Below are 19,529 nucleotides of genomic sequence, written 5' to 3' on the forward strand. Positions count from 1 at the left end.
CAATTAAACTGAGGCTCGTGAAGCTCCCCCATCCCCCCTTCCATTCTCTGCCTATCAGACTGGGTGGGGAGGGGAAGTCGGGACTCCTACCCTGCAGTGGGGTGATGGGTCTAGGGGCTTCTGTCCCATGGAGAGAGGAGTCTCAGGGTTCCGCAGGAGCGGAACTGAAACCCCAAGCCCTGGCATGCTTGGCCATCTCTCAAACTTCTGAAGATTGTTTGGCCACCCCTGCTATATGTTTTCCTCTTACTTTCTACTGAACAAAGAGTTAGCAGTAAATACAAATACTTACAGGAAGATAAGGTGCTAGAGCTCCACAGGACTCTGCCACTAGTAATCGTCTCTCTGGGTATTTGTGATTGATCTGGTGAAGAGAAATAGAAGGTTTACTTATTCTATAGTAACTGTGGTTCTTCAAGATGTTCTCAGTATGGATCCCGCACTATAAGCACACATGAGCCTCAGGTACGCAATATCAGATGTTTTTGAATAGCAGTGTCCAATAGGGCTGGGAAATGAAGAATATCAGCAGTATCAACCAAACAGTGATTATAGTACCTCTCTCTCAAACCTGATAGCTGATTTAGCAGCTAAGTCCAAGGCTTAGTGTTTGATAAGGGTCAGCGGATTACTCCACACTGTTACCTTATAGATTTCTGATACTGGCAGATTTTTGAAGCAGGTGGAGAATCTTGCTTGCACTCTGGCACAGTGCGCCTTGAAGTTTGTTGGGAAAAGTACACCAGTCAGCTGGTAACATAAAATATATATATAAATATTTATTTTTTTGGTGAAGAGATAGCTTGATCTTTAGAGTGCCTAACTATAGCTAGAAAGAAACAGGGTAACAATATGAATGGGTTAGTTCTGTTGATGTAATAAAGCAAAAGTCCTGGATACATTTAGTGTGCACAGTTTCTTCCTTCCTGGGGCAAAGTGCAGCTTTGGGAAGAAGACAGGCAGATTAATTGACTGGTTTAGATGAAATTCTGAGAGAATCTTAGGGCTGAACTTTATGTGAGGTCTCAGCACTACCTTGCTCCTATGTAATGTCACACAGGGGTTCGGCCCCAAGAGCCTGAAGCACAATCACTCTCCCGGCCAAAACGATTGCCGCTAGTAAGACAGTCTTCAGAATGAGGGATTGTAAGATGCATTCTGTGAGAGGCTCAAATGGAGGCTCAAGGAGCCTCAGGAAAATTAAATGTACATCTAGGAAAGAGTACTATCTTTGACAGGTGGATAAGTGTGTAACTCCTGCAGTGCGGACCTTAATAGAGCTGAACTAGAGCTCGGTCTGTTTTAGGTGCAAAAATGTAGTTGAGGATCTTTTGTATCGTGGTATGGACTGAGTCTAGACCATGTTAGCTTGCTAACATACAGAACTTCTTCCATTTAGATGAATACATTCTTCTGGTAGATATTTTCATGTTCTGTATCAGGGTTTCCTGAATCTGTAGAGGACTGTCACTATCTGTGGTACTCAACCAGCCAACAACCATGCAATGACTTCAGGTCACAGAACTGGCTGTGGTGGTGCAAGATCAGGCCCAGGTAGTCTGAAGATGGGACGGACATTTGTAGTAGGTCTGTCAGCCAAAACTGCCTTGGCCAGTATTAAGCCATGAGAATAATCATGTCTTTGTTCCTTTTGAATTTGGAGATTGGCCTGGGGATTAAGGGAATCAAGTGGAATGGCATATAAAATGTCCGTGGGACCACTGCTGAAGGAATGCATCCGGCCTCATGCCCCATGTGGAACAAAAGTTCTGGCACTTGGCTTTGACATCAGTGTTGAACAGGTGTACTGCCATCATCCCCCAACATGAGAATATTTGCTCTACGATAGTTTGGCACTGGAGCAGCAATGAGATTGAAGAACATATCTTGCTTCCAAGGGCCCTGGGTTGGATGAATGTGAAAGTGCTCAAATCCTTTTGGGGGCATCTGATACTTTTTCTCCAAGCACTTGGAGGCAGGAAGAAGAGTGGCCGGTGCCTCTGAAGTCTCATTTGACAGTTCTCAGATTCCTTCATTATTTAGGAGGGCAATCCTGGCTTGTGTCAGCACACTCAGGACACCAAGGAGCTTGTGAGACTTTCCTTGCATGAATGTAGTCTTAACGTCCAGCGTCTCCGCAATTTGAGACAGGAGGTCCTGGAAGTCTTTAAAGTCTTCTGTTGCTGCTGGTGCTATTACTGCATCCAGTGAAGAGGATTCGTTGGGAGAGGATGGCGAGTGTCATTGTCCCTCTATCATCTCCTGTTCCTATGGGTACGGATCCATGTCTGGTTTTGGTGTATGGTGCCATCAGAGCACGTGATTTCCTCCTTTTCCCAGAAATGGGGGAGGCTAATCTGCTCGGACACATGGGTGGACAGTTTCCAATAAGACCACTGGGGTCTATGTAGCATGCTATAAAAGTGTATTGGCATAGTGAAACTGGTTAGCCAGGTACCACTCCTGCACTGGCACTCTTAATGGGGCTCCCTGATATCCTTCCTTGCAACATTCTCTGATGGCAAGATAGAGTGATTTTGCTTGATGTTGGAGACAAGGAATTAGTCAGCAATGGCAAAGAATAGTATCCCTTCTTTAAAAGGTAGCATACCAGGAACATCTTTAGAGACGATACAGACACCTCTATTACATATCCCAGCTCCTTGCTCAGCCCAGTCATGGGAACGAATACTGGGATTGGTGCTGGGTCTCTCGTCCTGACTGACTGCTTGAAGCTTTGCTCTTGTTGGAGTGATGTCTCATTTTCTCCCTCTGGGATTTCCCTTTGGTCTTGGAGTTATTTAGCTTGGTCTGACTGAGTTGGTGTCCCATTTAGGAGCGGGTGTCGGTACCAAGTTTAATGACTGAGGTGCTGGTTTTGAGGCAGTTGGTATAGGAGCTAGAGTAGCCTGTACTTGGACAGTCAACACTGAGGCAGTCTCTGCCAACTCTGCCAGTACCCTCTTGGCCTTCCCTTCCACTGCCTGAACCCACACCATGATGTGTGCTCCAGGGAGTGCTAGCCAATGGTCATTTATCTGGTCTTGCTCTGATCGTAACTGTCACTCCAAAGTCACCTGCATGGACTGTTTCAAGCAGATGTAGCTTAAGCAGAGAGTCATTGGACTTGCAGGTCCTGACAGAGAAGAACTTAAATATAGAGCACATGTCCAAGATGCTGCTCTCTCTTAGGCAGGAGAGTCACTGGCTTTGACATCTTTGATTGGGATCAGTCTGTTGCAGGATGGACAGAGTTTGAAACCTGAGGTTTCATGTATTCTGCCATGAGATATGGTGCTTGGCACAAAGTGCCTCATGCCGCTCTACAGGAAGATGTATAGCGGAATCAACAGACTGAAACTAAGATTTTTGTCACCCAATAGGTTGGAAAAGAACTGGTTTAAGAGTCTCTGAAGAGAGTCAGAGGGTTAGGGACTTGCTGGATTTCATCTTCCTGCCATGGTGGTAAGAGGGAACTGAGCTATGCCACCTTTTATGCCTTCATGCAGGAGCACAAGGAATCACACTGTGTATGTGCAGTCCTCAGACACTGCTATTCAAAAAAATTAGAGCTTGGGCTCATGAGGCACATCTGCACCTACAGTAGGACCTACACCAACATACCTGAAGAAAATACATCTCATTAATTCCCTTTAAAAGCTTTTTTTCCCAGCTTCATATCTACTTTAATACTAAAATTGTTCTGTTACACTTCAGCTAGGATTGCTAAGCTCTTAAATATTAGAGATTTGTAATTATAATGAACACTCTCGGGGTATCAGATGACACATCATTGACCAAAATTGATCGAAATATTCTTCCAACTAATATTTAAGGTATGGAATTTAGAGAATCATATACTGGAAATGATCATTTACATACTTGAAATGCAAGTTCCTATTCCCTGTAATGCCTGTCCTACAAAGCATAATTGGCATTTTAATAAGTTTTTTTATGTAGTATATTACAGATAACTAGAATCCCCTAATTCTCTTTGGCTGGCTTCCTTTTTCTTGGCTCTTGCACTATCAATGCTGCACAAAAATATGTTATCAAATAAGATGGAAGTGTCTCCATACATCAAAAATATTTTCAGAACATAAAAATGGGCCACACTGGGTGAGTCCAATGATCCATTTACCCTAGTGTTCTGTTTTCCAACAGTGGCCAGTGCCAGACGCTTCAGGAATGAACAGAACAGGGCAATTATCGAGTGATCCATCCCCTCTTGTCTAGTCCCAACTTGTAGCAGTCAGAGGTTTAGGAACACCCAGAGAATGGGGCTGCTTCCCTGACCATCTTGGCTAACAGTCACTGATGGACCTATCCTCCATGAACTTATCTAATTTTTTTTTTAACCCTGTTATACTTCTGGCCTTCACAACATCCCCTGACAATGAGTTCCACAGGATGACTGCACTGTGTGAAGAAATACTTCCTTGTTTGTGTTTTAAATCTGCATAATAAGCAGGTTTAAAACAAATCCTTAGTAAACTGCAGAAACTCTACTGTTGTAAGCATGAAATATTCAGTTACCTGTTCCCAACACTGTGGTAAGAGTTCAGCTTCTACACGTGTTGGTCCAACATGTCGAGCAAATGCCACACAACCAGTCAATATCATCTGTCTGAAAAACATCAAAATCTTTAACTTGTTTACATTTCCCTAATGTTTTCCTACAATAAATATTTTATGCCTCCATTTTATATCTGCTTTTTAGGAAAAGAAGATATAATAGGCTGAAAGGATTATTTAGAGCAGTGGTTCTCATCCATGGATCTGGGGCTGACTGGGGGCCTGCGAGCAGGCTTCAGGGGGTCCCTCAAGCAGGGCCAGCCTTAGACTTGCTGGGACCCAGAGCGGAAAGCTGAAGCCCCACTGCATGGGTCTGAAGCCCAGAGCCCTGTCATCCGGGGCTGAAGCCAAAATCTGAGTAATGTAGCTTCAAAGGGACCCTTTGTGGTGTGGGCTCCAGGCACTACCCTGTTTGCTACTCCCTAATGCCAGCCCTGGCTTTTATATGCAGAAAAAACAGTTCTTGTGGCACACGTGGGCTATGGAATTTTCATAGCATGTTAAAGGGGGCCTCAGAAAGAAAAGGCTGAGAACCTATGATTTAGAGGATATCTATTCTCAGATATACATCATCAATAATTAAGCCCCCTTACTATTTGTTAGTTTTCTAATACTGTTAGAATATCAATGCATTAGTAAAAAAAGTGCACTACTACATAACATTTTGTGCCTTAAATGCTTGATGAACCTTGTTAATAGCAGTAATTGAATTTTCCTTGAGAAGTGGTTTCATGATATATACATATACACAAACACTTTTTTTTAGGTGGATAAAATTCTCGTTCATAATATGTGGACTCAATTCTTGTCAGAAGGCTGGTAAGAGTAATTATAACTTGGAAGTCTGGAATTCTATGTTTCAAGAATTTAAACATTTGCAAAGTAATTGTTTTGTCTAATTTTGAAAGTAGAGAATGTTAATATTTTACTGTTGTGATGGTATAATATGCCAGACTATGGATTAAGGCTGTTCATGGAAAACATGGAAACACTGTTTGTAACAGAAGTATTTGTTAGTGTTTTCTGAAAATGGTCAGCTCAAATAAAGTAAATCTAAAGTTAAGAAGGTTTTATTTAATCTACTGCTTTTGACACAAATTTGGTCACATGGGCTTTTAAAAGAATGATCCTATTACTCAGTCAGAAAGGTATCTGAAATCTTCAGACATACTCAAGTTTGTAAAAGGCTGACAAAACTGTGACCCGTTAGAGAATTTAATCAGACTATGCAATCACTTTAGTTTAAAAACTTAAAGAAATCTGAATTTCTTTAGGGATTCTATCCATACACCCAGTTTACGAAAGCAAAACTATTCCTCCCCGAGCTGCAAAAATGTTATATATTTCAAGTTTTTACTGCAAAAGGTTTGACCAAGTTTTACCTCCTTCCCATGGCTCTTGATTACCAGTTGAATGGCTACATCTACATCCAAAAAGACCAATTTTAAAATAAAAAGCTAGCTCATGAGGCACCATGCAAGCAGGAGGATAGGAAAATTCTTCAAAAACCACTTGGGAATACCAGAGCCTCAATGCAATGTTTTCCAATATTTGAGTTCAAGTTTAACTGTGGTTTAAAACATCGTCTCCTCTTCTAAAGATGTACATACGAAACCAGAATCCAAGCAGAGTGTGTATGTGCCTCCTTACCCTTTAAGAGGAGGCGTGGACAGAGACTCAAGAGACAGAACCATGGTAAGACATCTGTAAGGAGGTATTTTTGAGGTCTGAATCCAGAACACACAAGAGGGTCAAGTCACAAGCACCTGTGGATTCTCCTTTGCTAGCACTTGTGACATTCCAACTTCTACTTAATAGACATCTATCTTGCTACAACTTTGCCTATTTTTGCATGAGTTGATAAGACTGGGGTTTAAATAACTTTGCAAGTAACGTAATGATTACATTCATAGCTGCTCTTAATAGAATGTTACGTTCTACTAGCCATGTCAGCAGCCAAAATAAATGTGTACATTTTAACACCTTAGCATAGAATGAATATAATACCATCCCTCCAGTAAGTTTACCAATCTACTTGTGAATTTACACATTTACTGAAACAAATCAAGAATACATCAATTTATGATGTTAATTATTGTCATGCCTACACATTCTTAATGCAGTTCACAATATGTCCTTAAGGTTGAAAGGCAGGGCTTCTGCTGGTTATTTCTCACCTACACACTAATCCATCACCCAGTCCTCTGAAAAGGAGGGATACACCCACATCAGAATGATTTCACAAAGGGAATGTTACGTATTAAGGAAGGTGTAAGGAATGGTGGGAAAAACCTATTGTCAGAGTGAACTGGTTTTCTTCTTTAGTCTCTACTACAAACAACAGACCTTTAAAGTTAAGGAAGGGGATAAAAGGAAAGGGAATTATTAAATAAGAATCAAGCTAGTCAAAACTCATCTCTAGGAGAGATGCAATAGTGATCTTCCCCAAAGAATCTTAAAATTGTGAGATATGACAAAATAGTAAGGTAGCTTGCAAGTGTCTGCAGTTGGTTCTTTTTTCAGCTTGGACAGCTCAGCTGCCCCTCAACATAAAAAGAGAGTATACTGATGAAAAGTTTCACTGCAGTATCCAATTATGCAGTTGTGATAGAACTTGAATACAGCACGTCTTTGTGCTGGAATTGTGTCAATACTAGGAAGGGTTATTTGATGTTTTTAACTCAACTGTTGACCTGAAAACAATTCTGTGCCCTCCTAACCTTGCAACCAAGTTAGCTCAGGATCCAAAAGTCTCTTATGAGGTTGGAAACTGAGTTTTAATGCACACTTCAAAAGGGAACATGGAAATATGAACACTTTTTGGAGTTTCCTGAAACTGTCTTTGAAGTTAATATGAAAGGCACCCAAAAACAACTTTAAAATTGTCAAGAAATGGAAGTCTGAAATAGTTTCCATACAGATATTTATTAAATATTTGGTAAAACCTATACACTCTTGTATATATAGCCTCACTGCTCTTAATAATAAACTAAAACAAGCTCTTTCATGTTTGTACATATGATGAATACATAGAAATTGGTGGCAAAATGCTTATGGGCTAATGTGTTTACTACCCATGGATAGTGTGTACAGAGTCAAGCATATGTAATTAAATCCTCTGTCTATTACACTATATAGTTAGTGTGTAATAAGTATAATTCACCAATGTTCAACTAGCTATTAATAGTTCAATGACAAATGGGATCACACTATAGCATGTCAATGTCACATTTCACCTTATGTTTTTATGTAAAGAAAAAAATGGAACTAAACCTGCTGAACTGATACACCAATCCCCCGACCCCCCAAGGCACTTATGAAAGTCCATCCATTACCCATCTGAGATATTGTATACTGTAGGTCTCTACACAGTGGTTGATCTTGAGTAGCATATGAACACTATACCTAACAGAGCAGACTGACACTACCATTTCAAATCATTATGTCTGAATGGTTTTGACTATTTCCACTTGCATGATCCTCCTGACAAGTGGTTGTACACCGTTAACACATAATATAAATAAAATTTGGGTAAAATGTTGACTGTGCAGTCAGTGTTGAAGAAGAAACACTTTCCTGCTTGTACTCAGAATCTTATTTTGATTTAGGTTCATACATTTGTTAGGATTCTAGGGATGTAAAATTTGGATTTAACTAGACAACTGAAGTTTGAACACAGAGATCAGCTAATCAGAGGAATATTAGAATGTTTACTAACTTTACTTATAAGATATGAACTTTGTTGGATGGTATTGCGGAAATATTTTTCTGATATTTTCTGCTGGAAAATTGACACCTGAAATTTTCAGATATCATCCCATATTTTATAGTAAAGGGCTGAATGTGAAAGTTTAAGCAAAATATTGTTGGTTCACTTCACTTTTATTAGCTGGAAATCAGATGTCTAATTACAGCTGTAAAGAGGCTCCCAGAAACTCAGCTTGATAAAACTGCAATATTTGGATCACAAATGACTAAAATCTTACAACAAAATTGTGCAGTTCTATATATTAAAAAAGTACAGAATAATGTTAGCAACACAAATTGTATTGGGACATCCAAAACTTTTTCGTATAGAGCACTGAATATTTTGGAGGTGAAATTCACAAGCCTGAAGATCCTGAAAAGGAACAAGGACTCACCCTTTACAATACAGGCTTTCGGAGACCCTATGATGTAGGTAGCAATTTCCAGGTTTTGTGGACAGAGAAACATCTCACTATCAACTGCTCGTAGACACTAATATATATCATGTGAACAACTGATATAGCTAAAACTCCTTTGTTACATGAGAATGTTGTGATGGCAGAGAAAATATTTAAGTAAACACATAGAAAATAAATTCTTTATACCTGACTCAGGAGAAGACAGCACAAAGCAATGACAGTTCAAAATGCTTTAGAGTAGGTCTTCTTAATGAAAAGAAAAAAAAAAAGGGAAGAGAAATGTTCCAGACAAATGGTTATGAAAAAATCTTTCCATTATTAAAGAAGGAAACACACCAGCCAGAGTACTGTCTTTCAACCTTAAGGATAATCTTAACAAGAGAGAGTAAAAGGGAACACAAAGCAATACTTCCTGAGTACTGCTTAATGGAGAACTAAAGGTTTTTTTTTTTTTTTTTAACTTACATTATATGAGATCCTAAATCATTAACACAACACATATGTAAAGCTAAAAACTACAAACAGTTTCAACATTAAGTGAAAAAGTCTTACCTGCCAAAACCAGACTTTAGACCCTAAGTTTTCTGCAATTTTCTTGCAACAGCTGACATCACTGATCCCTGAAGAGCAGGAACTGCTTTCCTAACACTACTTTAGGTGTCAGTGAAGTAATTACATATTGGAGAGAAACTAAGGACCTAGGGGTCTTGACAGGTGAGTGATGAGGGAACTAGTTTTAAAAGACTGGCATATCAATATATCTACACAAGTCTTAGATTTATGATCTTAAGCTTATTTAAAAAAACATTTCAGTTCACCTTTTTTCTTAAAGGAACTGAAATATTACACTGAAGTTTGCAGAGTGTATTCTTACATTTCAGTAACTATAAATTACACACGGAAGTGCAAATCATAGAAATGGAAAGTCCCAAAGTCCACATTAGTTTGTTAATACAATGTGAACTGAATGAAAATCAATCAATAGCTGTGTAAGAGTATCCAGTTTCCATTAAACCTGCTTCTCTGTCATAAGAAAAAGTACCCCTCGGCCCGGCCCAACACACACACACCTTTGTTCATCATCTGGTCGTTTGATCAAATTGAACAGTATGTGTAGGAGCTGATCTCTCTCTTTGGGTTCAGGATGGAGGCAGGCTGTACACAGTATGAGTGGAATCAATTCCTAAAAAAAATTGTGGGTGGAGGAAAAACCAAACAAAGTAAAAATGCTTTGGGCAAATAGTCATTAATGGCAGAAGAAAGTGAAATGATATATCTAGCCACACAACAGCAAAACAGAAACAGAAGACATTTTAATTGAAGTCTCTCTCTTATAAAGTGACCTGAAAATGCTAAAAAACCTAAGAAAATTATGTGCTAAATGCCTCCTTTTCATGATTTCAAGAATTCAGCACATAAAATTTAAAACCCTACCAAGGTTATTAGTATTAATATTTGCAGCTCACCTCTATTAATAATTTTAGGACAGTGATGATTAAAGTTTAATTTACATTTTCTGCAGGAACTTTTAATCAATTGAACAAAATATGTTGGTTAAAAAGTTTTAAAGCTTACACAAAGCTCATTCTGAGAGGCTAATTGTGTCAACATGGATTTAAAGAGAAAAAGAGTGTCCCATTCACATAATTTTGATTGTACATTTGAATCAAAGTGTCAGAGCAATACGTGGTGCAAGAATTTGCACAAACAGGCCCCTATGGTATTTATATGAAGTACGGTATGCTTTTAAAAAGGGGATTTTTCAATAAAAAGGAAAAATTTGAAATTGAATTCTCTTCCCAGAGCAATAAAATTCCCACAGAAACAAACTTCTGTTTGAGAATGTTTCCTCTGAGAATGAATATCATCAGATTTTGAGGAAAGGAAAGAGGTTCCTACTACTGTAAACAGCCTTCCCCCCCTCCCTCAAAATCTGATGATATTCATTCTCAGAGGAAACAATTTTTAAAAATATGGACTGGAAATCCCTTTCCTTGACCTCAATCATCTTAGGCCCCCACTTGATAACAGCACAACTACCACCTAATTCAAAATGAAGGTTAGGGAGAGAAACTTCATGGCAGGGTAGACAGAGAAAGAAGGGTCTGCTGAGATAACATCATTAAAAATGAAAAGGGCTCGCAACATGCAAGTAATTCATTTTCCCCCTTTGGTGTGCTCATTTAGCAGTTTTTAGATTAACAAGCAATGAAGAGCAAGCTAGAATAAAGAACAGAAATTGGAAGACACTGCTGCTCTGGTAACTTTGCATGGAGACTTGAGTTTCTGCTTGATCAGACTTTTTGAATGGGAACTTTTTCTAATTCAGTAAATGATACTGATGGACTAGAGATATGATGGAAAGGATAACATTTCAGTGATACAAGCTTACTTTTCTTGATTTTTCAGATTCTCTATTGATAGTAGATTTTATTATAAAATTATGAGTGTTGTACAAATTGGCCAATTCCTGCCAATGGAAGAGCTATCTTTGCAGTTTGATTTTTGAGGCAGATTTAATAAAAATGTTTTGCACTTATGCAGCTTTTCACCTGAGGATTTCAACGAGACACGTATATACATTAAATACACATAACTGAGGTAACTACAGGTAAAATTTATCCCAAATGAGGTACAGCTTGGAAAACCATAAGTAAAACAGGTTCTTATTCATTACAGACTGGAGGGGACATGGGAGTGTCTCATCTACTCTTGCAAAATCCAAAGGAGAGTGGGGGTAGATAATGATGTGACCAGGTACTTTTTATAGCCCAAGACAGAAATGTGTGCACTTTGTTAAAGTTACCTTTTATTTAATTAGCTGTTGTGCTATACCCTTTGTAACTTTCTTCCTTCAAAGATTTATTCCCTTCTAGAACTCTGAATGCTAGATTTTATTTTATATACGAAAGACTCTGGGATTTTGCCGCATTTAAAAATCTGATAGTCTTTTTTTTTTTTTAAAGGGTTCGTTGTATATTTTTGTTTTGTACTGCACAAAGGAAAAATAAGCGTCTGATTTCTTGATGCAGCGGATTCTAAAATTGTATTACAAAAAACGAACAGATTTTACCATGATGGCTGTCATATTCCCCCTTCTTCAAAAAGTGTTAGCTCGTATTAATAAAATCATAGAATATCAGGGTTGGAAGGGACCTCAGGATGTCATCTAGTCCAAACCCTGCTCAAAGCAGGACCAATCCCCAACTAAATCATCCCAGCCAGGGCTTTGTCAAGCCTGACCTTAAAAATATCTAAGGAAGGAGATTCCACCACCTCCCTAAGTAATCCATTCCAGTGCTTCACCACCCTCCTAGAGGGAAATGTTTTTCCTAATATCCAACCTAAACCTACCCCACTGCAACTTGAGACCATTACTCCTTGTTCTGTCATCTGCTACCACTGAGAACAGTCTAGATTCATCCTCTTTGGAACCCCCTTTCAAATAGCTGGAAACAGCTATCAAATCCCCCCTCATTCTTCTCTTCTGCAGACTAAATAATCCCAGTCCCCTCAGCTTCTCCTCATAAGTCATGTGCTCCAGCCCCCTAATCATTTTTGTTGCCCTCCACTATATTGTTTCCAATTTTTCCACATCCTTCTTGAGTGTGGGGCCCAAAACTAGACACAGTACTCCAGATGAAGCCTCACCAATGCTGAATAGAGGGGAATGATCACGTCCCTCGATCTGCTGGCAATGCTCCTATTTATACAGCCCAAAATGCTGTTAGCCTTCTTGGCAACAAGGGCACACTGTTGACTCATATCCAGCTTCTCATCCACTGTAACCCCTAAGTCCTGTTCTGCAGAACTGCTGCCTAGCTACTTGGTCCCTAGTCTGTAGCAGTGCATGGGATTCTTCTGTCCTAAGTGCAGTACTCTGCACTTGTCTTTGTTGAACCTCATCAGATTTCTTTTGGCCCAATCCTTTAATTTGTCTAGGTCCCTCTGTTGTCCTATGCCTACCCTCCAGCGTATCTACCACTATACAGAAATTTGAGATCTCTTCAAGACAATAAAATTTGATCAGATTTTGTAGTATGTAGGATACAATTTCCCTACAATGGGTACTGTGTATTGGAAAGACCTTTATATATTTAAAAAAATATTCTGGTCTCATTTTCCTGCAGTCTGCCATATGCCAATGTTATCTTGATATTCTGCCCATTAATTCTTCAGCTTTCCTTGATCTGTGTAGAAGAATATTTAGTTTTATTTAAAAACTATTGAGAAAGGAGAAATAGGGTTTTTAGCATGCTGGATCTTTACTGTTATGATGGTCTTTTGGATAGATGAAGATCTGTGGAGTTTCCACTCTTCTGGCTGATCTAAAGCGCCTGGAGAAAAATCTCTGCCTAAAGCTTCCTTTAAAAAAAATTTTTTTTTAAATTAACTGAAAAATTTGATAAAAATGATCATTTATAAACTCAATGGGTATCACAGGATCAAACCTAGATTAATATACACCTAGATATTAACTTTCTCTTGTATGGAAGACTGATGAGGAACCTAAAACCATTGACATGGGGCAGATACAAGGCTAATTCTTTACCTTGCAGAAAGCTGGTTATTATAGCAGATGGAATTAGTTGTGTTTCCTTGTCCATTGGTCACATTCTTTCGTGCATACTATGGGAGAATCGAGCGTTCTCTGCATCGTTGAATCAGTGCTTCTATACTTCCTTCTATTAAGGGGAGTGGAGAAACAGTGAGAAATCTTCTTGAGTAGTGGTGTCCTATCGTGTTTTCCCATATAATTAATGAAGGGAGACGAGTGGGAGGGTACAAGTGGAGCTAAGAGGTGATTTCCTGTGGGGGATGTGAGGAGTTAAATAGTTGCTGCATGTGGATAGCACAGGACAAGTCAAGTCTCTCAAAGTCTTGAAAAATGGCTGATTCTTCTCCAGTCAATCAGAAAAGAGAAGGGAGAAAACAGTTGTACAGGAGTGGTTATCCTACAGACAGAAACTTCTTTCTATTACTAGCTCTTATGTTTTGGATGCATATTTATTCAGTAAAGACCATAAGCATCTAAGATTTTTGATTTGCAACAATGGCACAGTAAATGTTTTAGAAAATGTTACATTTTCCAAGCAGGAAACACACAAAGCCAAGTTCCCAGGCTACTAATTTCAACAAAAAACGTTAGAGAAAGTTGTTTAGCACTATGGAGCCTATATATAGTGCCTAGCATTCAAGGAGAGGGACTTCCAGTGTTATTAAAAATAATCTTTTGCCTTCCTCAGGAAGAAATACCACTTGTGTTGAAAAGATAAAATGTGAGAAGATAGTGATTTTCAAATATTTTTCTTACTTTCTTCATCTGCTCTATACTTGGGGTCCTCAATGCCCCTGTTCAGCCCTGATAAGTCCCTCCTTTCTGCACTATCTCTGGCTAAAGAGGACTGGATTAAACTTTTATTGATGCCAGTCAACACTACCAGAAGAGGTGGTTTTCAGAAGTGAGACACTTCTCCCTTTAGATTGCTGAGCACACTGTCACTGCCCAACTCCCAACACAGGTGACATGATGAATGCAACTGGAAATGTAAAATCACATGTCAGAGGCCTGGTCTTCAATGCTAAGAAACGGTGAGTTTTTACCAGAGGATAACCTATGCGCATGAGCTATTCCAAAGTAAAAAACACAGTGAAGTCAAGGCACATTAGTTTTATCACCAAGTAAACTAGTTGAGGTCAATGCGATAATCCCACCAGTGATTGACCTTGCCTAGTTTACCTCATGGTAAAACTAACGTGCCTTGTCTTCAGTGTTTTTACCTCAGGATAGGATGGGAACCATATTTTTTAGATTTCTCTACTCATGTATGTTTACATTCTCAAATGATGTTGTATGCAACTTCTTTGCTGAAACTCCTCCAAAAAAGGGGTAGAGGAAATAAAACCTGCTTGATTGTAATAACCAATTGCAGTGTATGCGACACTACTGCTATCCCATGCTAGTGTTTCACATATATTTCTATCTCTACACCTTTGTATTATTTTTTCGATGAATGCCACCATTTAATCACACATTCAACATGGGGGGAGGTATGTCAAATTATTACATTCCTAATTATGGCTCGTGGGCTGGTAACATGATCCACTAATCCACCTGAAATCTGTCAGGGATGCCACTAGGAGGTTTGCATAATTAAAGAGTGAGTGGGGGGAAAAACTGATATAGGATACTTATGACCACTTATTTACATCCTTTATGTGTCGTTTATGCATACAGCTGTGGTAACTAAGCGAGCAAAATTCAACTTTGCTCAGATTTATTTATGAATATATACATTTCAAAAAGAAAAGATAACCCCATTAAAGGAACAAGTTTCAGAGTTAACATGACGTTGAAATGAACTGGGATGCTTCAGACCTCTCAAAGCTATTTCGGTCTAAGACAGTTATATTTGATCATATTTACAGGGTGATATTAGGGGATGAGGGAGGCAAGTACATTAAGCAGAGAAGAACCAGTCTACAGGCTGGGAGTTTGACAACCTGATACTATACTAAAACAAACTCAAATATGTTACATAAATATCAATACACGTATTTCCAGATACCTATAATTAAGTCAGCATCTGGGCACATTTGACTATTTTCTGTTATTTAAACTACTCCAAAATTTTAATTTCAGATTTGGGAACCCAAAGTTAGGCACCCACAGCTATATTTATGAATCAAAATAAGTGGCCAGATGGTCAGGTTAGTGTATTGTATCTGAAAATCTAGCCACTTATTTAGATGCTTAGATTTTTATACCACATTTTGAAAGTTTTAAAACAATACCAATATTTTAATCAGACTTCCAAAACACAGAAATTAGCTTGAAAAAGATAGCAACAACATCTCAGCCCATATGAGTTTTGTTTTTGGAATTAAGTGCCTGAAAAAGGCTGAGAATGAAAAAGTGTCTCAACACATCTGTAAATAGCAGTTTCTACATCTTCATGCAAATCTTTTTAAAATATACAGCATATTTTATGTTATTTTCCCAGATTGTCAAGACTGGCACCTCTTCTACATTGGTTGTTGTGTAAGATCTTAGCATTGCATTTCCTCCCCATTTTCATAAAGAAAAAATAATTAGCAACACCAGAGTTGTATTCTTCAGAAATCAACTTCACACAAGACAGCAACATGCTGTAAGAAAATGTGAGAAGATTCAATAAATCATTGACTGCACTGTCTGTATAACTGTTTTTGCTGCCCTCTGTAGGTTACATGAAACCTGGTTTGAAGAGAATGATTTAAGAAAAGTTGGGCACAGAGGTTTGGTGATTTGAATTAAAAATGTTTGTTTTTAAGAGATAAGGGTAAAAAAGTCAGTGATGAGTCTTCTGTTTTCTTGGAAAGGTAATGAGCTATATCCCTTTCCCTCAATTCTGTACAAATTTTATGTACATAGACTTACAGACCACCAAAATCTTTGAAGTTAACCTACAGTTAATAAAACAATGCAGTCTGCTAATTTAAAGGTATGAAGGTTCAAGTACAGCTTATTCATTTTTAATTAAAAAGTTTAAGAGCAGTAAGATCCTGATGCTACAGCCAGAGGGCTTTCTCCTGTCTGCACTCTGCTCAGAGAACTCCCACTGCAGTCAATGGGAGAGCATACACACAGCAATGTCATGATCAGTGCCACAGTTCAACACAGGGAACTATTTATATTTATGTCTTGTAAAGGGTGAAAAAAATTTTGAGTTTTGACTAAATCTGCATTAAGTACTTTCTTACTCAAGGGTTTAGAGAGATATCGCTGTTCCCTAGTTATGACTTAGTCAAAGAAATCTCATTTTGTGGTATTACTGCTAGCCAAATATCAATGCAGTTGAACAGCTGCTAACCAGCTTAAATGTTGCATTAAAATTAATAAAGCCAATCCAAGAAATATCTCCAAACACAGATTATTTCAGGCCCAGTTCCTGCAAGGAATGCCATGTGGCAGGCCCTATACCTGCTCAGAGGTCCTTGCAGAATGAAATCTTGACATCCTAAACATTACATCTCAGCCCAATCAGCATCTGGCTAACAATACTTTGTGCCTGAGTGCAATGCAAGACGAGTGTATTTTCAAGCAATTACCTGTATTTGAAACTTATCTGGAAATTCGCAATTGAAAAAAAATATGAATAGCAATTTGCAAAATATCAAAATGCAAAGTTTCATTCATTTGAATGGTGTTCAAGTATTTTATCAGTTTTTAAACTTCTGTTTTTATTATCTAGTTGAGCTCATCTTTTAAAAAATGATTTAAAACATAAATTTCGGTGATGTCAGCTACCAACCCAGAATGCTCAAGACTCCCTTAATTTTCCCCTTCCTCTTTATCTTACTTGCCACAAGAGCCTAAATCATAGCCACCAAAGCAGCACAGATAATTTTCTGAAACTATCAATATTACGTCATATCTTAACCATTAGGTCACTGCTAAGTGATTGCCCAGCAAGCAACTGTTGCTACCCTTAGGCACTTCTAACCCAAGCTGATGGAATAAAATCAAGACCTCATTTTACTACAAAGATTTAAGTGGGCTTCTTAAAGGTATGCCTTGAAATGACTTCTAAAGTTTTGCTAAACTTGAATACGTACCTAAACATCGCCAAATTAGCCAACAAGAACTCAATTTTTGCAAAACAGAATAAAGTACTAATTTTCAATTTGATATTTTGGGCCTTCAGTAGATACCAGGAAGCATAAGACACTAAAAATGCCAAAATTAATATTACTGTATACTTTAAACATGGTTGTGGTTATAACAAACTCATTGTCAAACATTCATAAATTTTATTCGTAAACCTTTTTAAATGGTCAATTTTTATTTTGGACAGGGACAATATCTATCTTTGCTTGCAAAGTGTGTAGTACAACAGGACCCTGATTCCATTTAGGGCCTCTGGCCACTACTATAATATTAATATTCATAAATCTATTGATGTTAATCTATATTAATCTTTCCTCTAGATTCCAATCCTAGCTCAGAGAATGCTGCGCTGAAGAAACTATTGTCTTAATACCTATGACAGCAAAAGTTTTAATGAAATATACAGCATAAACTCTCCATGCAATATAGTTACAGTTTTCTTCTAAAGTCTTCTACCATACTGAAACAGAAGCACTCTGAAGTGATTTTTCTTAATGCAAGAATACATTTAATGATTTATTCCTTTAGATTTTGCAAGAATAAAGTAGGTAGGAAATAGGCTAAACAGGTCAGAAAAATATTAACGCATTACACCGCTTATGCTACAAGCTGTGAAAAGAAGCTGGAGTACCTGCCAAGCAGAACTGCAAACATCAGAAATTAAGCACTGATCCTGGCACATTCCAAAGACTGATTTTGCAATGGTATTTTAACAGAAGCATCATTATACAGAATATTCAATAAAAAGACTTTCCTGGGATAATTTTTCTGAAACTTTCAGATGCCATGCATGTTGGTATTGCACTGTATCAATTACAGAAAACCACTCAATTTACAGAAACGTATGTCATTCAAGGATCAGTACAAATTTCTTGATTTAAGGATTTTTCGATAAAGCCTTTTATGGGTTTAAGCCAAATGCATTATTATAAACCTACCATACTGTAGGTCCCATAGATAAGGGCTAAAACTGAATGCCATTACTGGAATAGTGAACATTCTCCCTCATATTTTAAAAAAGACTAAACCTTATCTCCAAGTATTAAAAAATCAAACTGACCATCTATTGCTTGACTTTTTTGTAGTTATGATTATGTGTAACATTTACAATGAAGTCATAAAGCAAACATCCACATCAGGGTTGTCTATCTTCCTTTACTCTATTTGAGTTTGCCACAGTATCCATGAATATGTAGAACCCCAAGTCTATTTATAGTCAAGATTAATAGTACATCTTCATTTAATTTTAAATTATTATTACAAATTTAAACAAAGTATATGGAAGATTAGTTTAATCTTGAAAAAGATTGAACAGTAATTTCTTCCACATAAAGTTAAATTGTTGAATAATAAATTGAAATGTTTATTCTATTAAAGTATTTAACGTTCCAAATGAACTTGAGTTAATCCTTGCTATCTTTTGATAGACTAAGTAATCCCATACTGTAATATCAGTAGACTTGAATCCCAACTGCTTCAGAAAGAATACTCATTAATAATAGGCCTATCTAATATAAAACATCAAAGTTAGTGACAAACAGATGGACCTACAGTAACAGTTAAGCCTTGCAGAATGCTCATGGGTGTCTTAAGCATAAAAGGAAATATTATGAAACACCATGCAGTTTTACTGAACTCACCTGACAGAGGTGTGAAACCATTCTCTAGGAGCAGAGATGCATGCACAAAAGTAAGAATATGATTGCAAGTAACAGACTTTAAAAAAATAAAAACACTACAACTTCAAAATGAACAAAATGGCAACATGGTGAAAATAATAAATAGAAAACATTTCTGGATTCTCACCTCTCGTTTTGCAAGCAGCACATTAGGAACAATGTGTGGCAGGCAACGTCCCAGCATTAACATCACACTTTTTTCACTATCTGCAATCCGAGACACCTAAAATCCAATTATTGTTATGAGACGCAGCGACTGAAATGTTTCAGAGTAACAGCTGTGTTAGTCTGAAATGCAAACTTTTTCATTTATTAAAACATTTTTTAGCAGAGACTACACTTTCCAAGAACGATAAAAAATAATCACTAGTGATTGAACATAAATACACCTCAAAATTAGAATCTCTTTAAATTTCACCAAATCATACGCCTTGTTTCTTAACTTGGGCACAGGATTAT

The 19,529-nt window shown here is 37.8% G+C and overlaps 1 protein-coding gene across 1 annotated transcript in view; it reads right to left on the reverse strand.

Annotated features, from left to right (window-relative positions):
- RELCH (RAB11 binding and LisH domain, coiled-coil and HEAT repeat containing) overlaps positions 1-19,529 on the reverse strand; it is a 120,095-nt gene that overhangs the window by 53,429 nt on the left and 47,137 nt on the right. The window contains exons 10-13 of the mRNA XM_074944972.1: positions 19,198-19,293; positions 9,812-9,924; positions 4,537-4,627; positions 293-364 (exon numbers count right to left, since the gene is read on the reverse strand). Coding sequence (XP_074801073.1) covers positions 293-364; positions 4,537-4,627; positions 9,812-9,924; positions 19,198-19,293 — 372 coding nt within the window. The remainder of the gene's footprint in view (positions 1-292; positions 365-4,536; positions 4,628-9,811; positions 9,925-19,197; positions 19,294-19,529) is intronic.

The sequence above is a fragment of the Natator depressus genome, chromosome 2, assembly GCF_965152275.1.
Source record: "Natator depressus isolate rNatDep1 chromosome 2, rNatDep2.hap1, whole genome shotgun sequence".
Lineage (NCBI taxonomy): Eukaryota > Metazoa > Chordata > Testudines > Cheloniidae > Natator > Natator depressus.